General features: G+C 58.9%; 1 protein-coding gene across 1 annotated transcript; it reads right to left on the bottom strand.

The window, feature by feature from the left end:
- Positions 1 to 3,957: 3,957 nt before the first annotated feature.
- Positions 3,958 to 5,755, bottom strand: FGF4 (fibroblast growth factor 4). Its single transcript, XM_032490477.1, has 3 exons — positions 5,416 to 5,755; positions 4,697 to 4,800; positions 3,958 to 4,134 (listed from the first exon to the last, which is right to left on the bottom strand). Exons 1-3 carry the CDS (start codon positions 5,753 to 5,755, stop codon positions 3,958 to 3,960), a joined length of 621 nt encoding a protein of 206 aa, XP_032346368.1.
- Positions 5,756 to 8,652: the final 2,897 nt, after the last annotated feature.

Raw genomic sequence — 8,652 nt, forward strand, 5'->3', positions numbered from 1 at the left:
TCGAGCGTCTAGTCTCAGCCTGCTGGCTGTGTCCCTTCTCTGCCGGCCCCCGGGTGTCGAGATGGCCCCCTGACCCAGCCTCTCTGGCCTCGCCTCCTCCCTGGCCCCTTCCCCAGGCTCCGGCCACCCCGGCCTCCTCTGGGCTCCTCCAGGCACCAGGCCTTCTCCTAACGCAGCGTCTTCGCACCGGCTGTTCCCTCTGCCTGGACGGCTCCACCCGCGTCACCTCCTACCTCAGCGCCCTCACCTTTGTCCGAAGGCCACCTTCCAGCGAGGCCGGGCTGCCTGTTCCCCCCCCTTCCCTGGCCGCTGTCGCCCCCACTTTATTGGATGCTGACGCTCCTCGCCTGGCGTCATCGCCCTCCTGACCATGAGGCGTCCCCGTGCGCAGCAGCGATCTTGGTTCTCCTCACCTGCGTACCCCGCACTCTTAGGGCTGTGTTGTCTTGGCACACGGTAGGCACACAACAAATACACGTTACGTGAACGAATGACTTGTCAGTCCCCTGTGGACCGAGCATCAGTCTACGCTGGAGGCTGGGAGGCCCAGCGGGGGCCGGCTCAGCTGACAGATTCCGCAGGCTCTCACCCCAGAAGCCAGATGAGACCGTGCGTGTTTGGCCAGGACAGATCAGGACAGAGATCTTCTGGGGACCACGGGGACAACAGAGGACAGGGCCAATGCTGGGCATCATTCAAGGTTTCACTCGGTCCCCACCCCACCCCAGAGTGGATGAAAAATTACCCCTGTTTCGTCCCAAAGGGCTGCAGCCACGCATACCGCAAACTGGGTGGCTTGAAAAAACAAGAACTGATTGACCCCCAGTCCTGGAGGCTGGGAGCCCAAGGTCAGGGTGTGGGCTGGTTGGCTCCTTCTGAGGCTGCAGGAGGACGCGGGCTGGGCCTCTGCACACCTGCTGGTGTCTGAGCCCCTCTTCGGCTTACAACACTCCTCCCCTCCCTAGGCTCCTCCCTGTAGCTGTCTCTACACCACCTGCTTTTTCTTTCTTTTCTTTCCTTTTTTAATTTAATTTTTTTTCAGGTGGAGGAAGGTAATGAGGTTTATTTACTTATTTTTGGAGGCAGTTCAATACTGGGGATTGAACCCAGGACCTCGTGCCTGCCAAGCACGTGCTGCACCACTGAGCTCTCCACCCCCCCACCCCAGTGCTTGACATGTTTTTAATGCACCTCCTCCATCACATCCCAGTAGAAACCAGTTGTATATAGGTATACAGTGCTCACAAAACAACCTGCACCTTTACTGTGATTGACACCCTCGTGGAATTTTCTATATGACTTTATTCTGTTTTCTTTTTTTTTGTACATGGCTAGTTGGGGTTCATTATATTGATTTCAAGACTGGTGGCGGTGTGTACTCAAGAATTCCCTTGAGTCACTCTGGGGACTTCACCCCCAACACGCAGAAAAGTGCGAATCGCTTTCGCCTCCATCGGGCCAAGGCAAGGGGCGCAGAGCTTTCGTTGGTCCCCGTTCCTTGGGTGGGGACAGTGTGAATTAGCCCATCGGGAGAATAAACTGCGAGATTCAGAGTCCTCACCAAGCTCGGTGACACTCACACCCCCCCAGGGTCCTGCCTTCAAGGTCACATTTGTGTGGACACAGCTGGCAACACCGCCCACCCCGCCCCAGCCAGGCGAGGCTCCCGGCCTCAAATAGACTCTGGAAGACAGGGGGAGAGAAGCAGAGCTTGGTGTTTCAAGGCAGGTTTTAATCGTTTGCAATACCTCTCCCAACTATTTACATGGGGTTCTTTTTAGACGCGCTAAATGCTTTCCATTTACTCCGTACCTCAATGTGCACAGCACATAAATCACAACGTGGGTCAGCACCTGTATAAAACTACAGACAGATTCTGAAAACAGCAGTAAATACAGCAACCTCAGATCCCCCTCCCAGCAAGATAAGCACTTGACAATACTTCCAGGGGTCTGTTACGTCGCTAAACGCTTAAACCTGATTCGCTGAATAAATACAAGTCGCCAAGGGTGGCGGAATTCTGCACTCAAGACTTCTGAGTTCCTGACCATCTGATTGGACCCTGAGACAAGACAGCGTGCAATGTGTACGGCGTTTAAAACAATCTGGTTTGCTACTAAGTGAATACAGTAAATGCAGAACGACCGCAAATTCCACCCCCCCACCCCCACCCCCCGCAATCAGCACTTTTGAGCATCACTCCTGGAGTCTAGGGCGTGGTTTAAAACTTTTAAAAACATTTTTATTATATTGCATGAACAGCAGTTTAAAATGTATGGTCCTGTCTTAAGTGGCTTCTTTCTTCTAGGCCTCAGATTAAGAATAGTATTTTAAGTAGATGATTTGCATTCGAACAAAGAGTTTTAAAAAGGAATGTGAAAGTCAAAAAACTCCAATCAGATTTTCCAGTCTTGCTGTCTGTAGACTCCCATAAAGTTAATTCTGGAGACAGTTCAGAAACATCCTAGGAGAGTATTAAAGTCTTGGCGAAACATTCGGAGCATTTCTGGTAGCAAGCTAAGGTCATTTTGTATAAACTCTAAAAAGTCATTCATTAAAATTAAATGTTTGCCATCACCTCAGAACTTTTTTTAAACATCACCAACCCTGCCTCTTCCATCTTTTGCTTCAACGACAGGGGTTACATTTGCAAAATATATAAAGAAAAATATAAGGTTACTTGGTGACCATATAGTGCACTCTAACAGCTGTCTGCAAATATTTTCACCATGATTATCCTTACTAAAAGTAAATCATGGGGTAAAGATAGCTCAAACGTGACAAGGTTCGAATGGGGCGCACCGACGCTATCTGCAGTCCTTTTTGGCTACAAATGGAAAAAAAAAAGCCACTGGGAATGGCAAACTCCTCCACCCGGTCTGTGCTTTCTGCAGATTTTGCCAGATGAGTGGCTTTTGAGCTTTTGAGGTAGATGTTAAACCCACTTAATCAGGAATGCAGCAAGAGAGAAGCAGCGTCTCCCTCCACGCAAACCGAACTAAGGGTTTTTGTACAATTACAAGGTCGTTCCACCTAAAATGAGTAGCTAGGTCTAGCCCGAAGCTTCCCAAACACAGGAAAGTGTGTGTGCATTTTTAAATATATATATATATATGCCATTACTTATCAAGAGTATCTGCTATCACAAACTGTGTTTCATTCATAGGGTTTTGCTGGTGATTGTAAGTAACACCCATCTTGTCCATTTCCCACCTCCAGTGGAATATCATCCTTTGCATCAGATTTACCGAATTGCTTTGTTTATACCTTTTCCCCAAGGGCCACAGAGAAACATGGGCTGCAGTTGATCCAGAAAAAGAAAGCAGGAGTTTATAAAGTTGCCTAAGGGTCTCCCCCATCTGGTAGATCGAGGAAGATTGACTACAGCAGAGTTCAAAGGTCATTCTTGGCAGATCTAAAAACGGAGTGGCAGCAGTGGCCTCGACAGTGCACTTTCTGTACCCGAAGTAAACCGATATGTCCCGATTAACATCTCCAGGGCACAAAAGGGAGTGGGGCACTGGAGGATGCTAGGAACAGAGCCAAGACAGGGAGCTTCCTTAACTGGCTTCCAAAGCCCCAGGAAGCCTTTCCAGACACAGGGATGCTCACCACCAAACCACAGGGGACGGTGCAAAGCAGGGCTGATGTCAAGGTCTGATGTCATCGGTTTTTAATACACGGAATAGCAGCACACTTGTGACAACTTTTCGACAAGTTAAGTAAGTCCAGTAGAAGGGTCTCTATTGTTTCACCAGAAAAGTCAGGACTTGGGGGGTTTTCTTCCCCCAGAAAAATACAAAACACACCCACAGAACCATAAATAATTTGGTGGCAATATATACACATTAAATAATTAATTTAAATATCTTACACCTACTGTTGCATTAAACTGTCCGTCCAGAGGCAGTGCACCAAGGTGTCCCTTGGCACCGCCTCCCCGGGGAGCTCTGCGGGTCACAGCCTGGGGAGGAAATGGGTGACCTTCATGGTGGGTGACACGCGGCCCCCCTTCTTGGTCTTCCCGCTTTTGCTTAGGGCAATGAACATGCCGGGGTGCCTGAAGCTCTCATAGGCGTTGTAGTTGTTGGGCAGAAGGATTTCCTTGAACTTGCACTCGTCTGTGAAGAAAGGCTGCGAGGAAGGAGGAGCAGGGTCGGGTCGGGCTAACTCCTGGACAAGGGACCCTGGGGGCAGCAGTCAGGGACTCCTTTCCCTCCCCACCCCAGCCTGGCTGCAAGGTCTCTCCTGGGAAGTCAGAGGTGCCAAGACCTCCCCGCGGTGAGCAGAGGGACATGCCAGCCTGCAGCAGCTGCTGCTCCAGGCACCTGCCCAGCACCTGGCAGCCAGAAAATTTCATCTCTACTGTGTCCACCGTAAAGGCGGCAGTCCTGCCCACTGGGACCCGCCCCAGGGGCTACAGGGAGGGGTGCCCAACGGCAGCCTTTGATGGACCAGCAAGTCCCAGCGCATGGATGGCAGGAACACTGCTCCTGTCTTGGGGCTGCGCCTCTTGTTTGGGCTGGCCTGGGGTCACCGGCACTGCCTCAGGACATCGGAAGGGAACCTGGCCGCAGTTCCACGATTCCCGCCTAGGGCGGCCTGGAAGCGTCAAGAGTCACGATCTTGCCCGGCTGCTCCGCCTGCCTCCCCACGCCAGGCGCCCCCAGCACCACCTCCCCAACCCCGTACTCACCGAGCCGTAGAGCTTGCCCCTGCTGCTCATGGCCACGAAGAACCGGCTGGCCACGCCGAAGATGCTCACCACTCCCCGCTCCACCGGCGAGAGCTCCAGCAGGCCTGGGGACGGGGCGCGGGTCATTCCCAGGCACCGGACCCTTGGCCCTCACTGCCCGACTTGGCCGCGGCCTGGCCCCCTCCTCCGCCTGCGAGCCTCCAAGACCCCCATTTCTGGGGTGCAGGTGAGTGTAAAAGGCCCGGCTCCCCGGCGCAGGCCGCCCCCAAGGGGTCCCCGGAGCCCAGCGGGCTCGCCGCCTGTCCCTCCCCGCGGCGTCCGCACCCAGTCCCGGTCCACAGGAGAGAGGTGGCCCCGGCGGCCCCCGAGCCCGGCCCCGACATGGGCGCGAGTCCCGGGCCCCCGCGAGTGCCAGCGGCTGCGCCGCTCTCCCTGTGCCCACGGGCGAAGGCGCTGGAATTCCGCACCCGGAGCCCCGACCTCTGAAGGCGGGGAGGCGGGGCTCGGCCGCCCCGGTGCGCAAAGCCGGTGGCTGCGGCGACTCCCTGTGCCCAGCGTGTCTGCGTCCCCGGCATTCCCACGCCGGAGGGACGGGACCCCGAGTCTGCTCCGGTTCCCCGAGCCCACCAGCAGGTGCCAGCCGGTACCTTCGTGTGCGAGTTGGAAGGCGCGGCCGCTACCCCGGGCCCGGACTCTCCCGCCCCGCCCGCCCCACTCACTGTCGCTCGTGTCCGCGTGCACGCCGCCGATGCGGCCGTCGGGGAGCACCTGGAGGTGGAAGCCGATGCCCACGTTGCAGTAGAGCCTCCGCAGCCGCTTGATGCCCAGCAGGTAGTCGCCGGCGCCGCTCTGGACGGCAGCCTCCTTGGGCTGCGCGGCCACGGGCAGGCGCGCCAGCGAGCGCGCCACCAGGCTCTCCCAGCGGCGCTCCAGCTCGGCCTCCAGCGTGCCGTTGGGTGCGGTGGGCGCGGCGGCGCCCCCTCGGCCGGCCCAGGGCGCCAGCACGGCCAGCAGCACCGCCGGGAGCAGCGCCGCCGCGGCCGCCCCGGGCCTCGCCATCCCCGCCCTCGGGCCGTGCGTCCGTCAGCAGGTCGGTGCGCCCGGGAAGCCGGGGGCCGAGCTGCGCCTGTGTGGGGCTGGCGGGAGCTCACGACCTGGGCTGGGGCAGGGAGCGAGCGGCCGAGGGAGGAGCGGGAGGCGAGCGAAGGGGCCCCCAGGTGCCGGGAGCTACCCGGGCTGCATGGAGAGGCGGGCAGCGGCGGAAGGACGCACGGCCGGGCCTGGGACCCTGCGGAGCGGTGCGCGCCTCCCTGCGCGCTGGGCCGGCCAGGGCCGAGCCGCTATATATAGCCGAGCGCCCCCCCCCCCCGCCACCCCGCCCCTGCTCCCGCAGGGGGCCGTTCGCGCTCGCCTGGGCGCCCGGGGCGCTATGGCGCTCGCGGCCGGTCGCAGGCCGCCTGCCAATCAGGGCTGGGGGAGGGGAGGCGGCCGGGGACAAGCGCCGCGAGTGCCACCTGGAGGGTCCCCGGCCCCCACCCCTGGCTTCGCCCGGCCCCCGGACCTGTTTGTCCCGACCCTTGCGTCTCCTCCACCGCGCCCCGGTCTTCCAGCCAAAGTTTTGCCTCTTGGACTTTGTGCCTGCCTGTCCCGTCTCCATGGGTCCTTTTCCGCCTCTGCTCCAGCGGCCCGGGTGCTGCCCTAACCCGGCATCCTCAGCTCCTGAGAAGTCACTCCTTGCGCTTTGCCTGTCAGGGACTCCCCAGAAACCTGCTCCTTTGCTGGGGCCCTGTGGACTCCTGGGAATGAGAGGTAGGTAGGGACAGTAAGCACCAGGAAAGACTGACCGTGGAAGGGAGAGTCTGGCGCTACCAGGTGGAGGGAGGCAAGGGCCTGGGTTTGGCCATCTGCGCTCTGGGTCGTTAGGGATGGAGTTCTGTATACCAGGTGGAGGGATCGCAGAGCAGAGGGCCCAGGTGGGCGGTGCTGGGAGAAGATGGGGTGAGGTGTAAGGGTGCACCCGGTGGCCCTACACACACCCACCTCCGTGCAAGGACAGGAGGCAGGGGCAGGGACATCCACTATCCCCCTTCCCTTTGATTCTGCAGCAGGAATATTCAAGTGTCAGTGGCCAGAACCCCCAACCTAGCAGGGACCCAGGGCCTGGCTTCTGGAAGGCTCCCTTCCCCCACCTGTTGTCCCCGCCCCCCACTGTGCCCATTATGGCCTGATGGGGGTGGGGTCTAGCTAGATGCTGGCTCACCTAGGTGTGAAAATCCGTGTCCTCTGCGGTACCTGAGGAACTTTGCTGTCACCTCCCAACGGGTCCCGCCCAGCCACCACTGCAGGGGGCTTGGAGCCCACCCTACCCCTGCTGCCACCAGCACCTGTGACCGAAGACATCCCCAGGCCATTTTGGCCTTTCTGCCTCCAACCCCATTCCTGCCTAAGGAGTCCTGGGACCCGACTTCTGAACCCTGCCCGGGCTCATTCACGCCACGCAGGGGACCTAGGAGGTTTGAGGTCTCCGGCTTGAGGCCAGAAAGGGGGGCCACCCAGGACTCAGTGAGTGACTTGGCAGGACCAGCACCCAGTCTCCAGGCTCCTCAGTGAGTCTTTGCTCCCCTCTGGGCCGGCAGCCTCACCAAACAGTGGCCACCTGGGGCCAGGCCTCCCCCGGAGGCTGGGTGCCCGCTCAGGGCTGCAGCTCACAGCTACAAGGTACAACTCTGGGCTGCTTGGACCCTGGGCTCTTCTGACAGGCCTGCAGACCTGGTGCCAGGAAGACAATTCTAGACGGGGCCCAGGAGACCAGAACCTGCCCGAACTCTTCTCCTCTCTCTCCGTGTGGCCTGGGCAAGTCTTTCCACCTCTGGGCCCCTGACTCTGCATTTGCAAAGCTGCTTGGAAGACGGGATCCCCTCCCTCAGTCCAGGTCCACGTGGGCACCTCCTCTGGAGAGGGGCTACCCAGGCCCTCTGAGGTCTCCCCGCAGCTCCCAGACCCCCCTCGGGGAGCTCCCTCTCTGCCTCTGCTGTTTGCTGGTGAGCTCAGTGAGGGACCCAGGGCTGGCTCCACTCCCAGCGCTGCCGTTCCATCTGCTGAGCAGGTGCCGGCAGTGACCGTCCCGTGGAGGGCAGGGGTGCGAGGAGCTGAGCCCTGGTTCCCCCTTCGCCACCACTCCCCGTGGGTCCCTGAGCCCGTCTTGCACTCGGCCAGCCTTGGCCTCCTCACCTGCCTGAAGGAGTCGGCAAAGGCTATGAGGGTTAAGCCAGGAACGCAGGTGGAGGATGTACCGGGGACACTGGCGGTGGTTATTTTCAGTAGACCCCCTCCGGGGCTCCCTCCTCACCCCTTGCCTAGTGGACACTCCCCGCTGGCCATCGTCTCTCCAACCTCGTACCTGGAAGCGGATGACTTCTCCCCTCTCGGGGCTTCTCTCAAATGTCAGCTACTCGGGAGACCTGCCATGACCCACCAGCCCCCCGCCTCTCTAGGCAGCCTCCTCTGACCAGTCCCTCTGGTTGTGGCTTCTTCTCAGCCCTTAAGGAATCTTTGTTTCTTGACTGACCCTTCCCTCCACTGGACTGTCCCCTGCAGGGAGCATGCCCCCATGTGCCTCGTTCTCAGCTGTGCTCCCTGCGTCTTCAACAGTGCTCGGTACACAGTAGGTGCTCAGTGGGTGTCTGGGAGTAAATGACCACCTGGCTCAGTGAGGCCTGAGGCCCCTCCACCTGCGGGCCCCCCGTTCCAGGAGCAGTGCCCTCCTGCCAAGCCTGGGATGCACGGAAGTTACGTGCGAAGACTCCAGGAGCTCGCTGCCAGCTCCCCTGTGGGAAGCCACACTGTTCGGGGCTTTTACCCTTTTATTTGAAAGGAATAGTTGAACTAAGGTGACTAATTTTTTCCAGATCCAGCCAGCCCCCTTGAGGATTGAAATAGGCTCTGATGAACACTTG

The sequence above is a fragment of the Camelus ferus genome, chromosome 10 (assembly GCF_009834535.1).
Source record: "Camelus ferus isolate YT-003-E chromosome 10, BCGSAC_Cfer_1.0, whole genome shotgun sequence".
In the NCBI taxonomy this organism is placed as follows: Eukaryota; Metazoa; Chordata; class Mammalia; order Artiodactyla; family Camelidae; genus Camelus; species Camelus ferus.

Bases quoted from the DNA above. Each gene is read 5' to 3' on its own strand.
- FGF4 (XM_032490477.1), bottom strand. From the start codon at position 5,755: ATGGCGAGGCCCGGGGCGGCCGCGGCGGCGCTGCTCCCGGCGGTGCTG. The intron at 4,801-5,415 runs GTGAGTGGGGCG...CCCCGTCCCCAG, and splicing joins GCACGCGGACACGAGCGACA to GCCTGCTGGAGCTCTCGCCG. The intron at 4,135-4,696 runs GTGAGTACGGGG...CCTTCCTCGCAG, and splicing joins GGGGCAAGCTCTACGGCTCG to CCTTTCTTCACAGACGAGTG.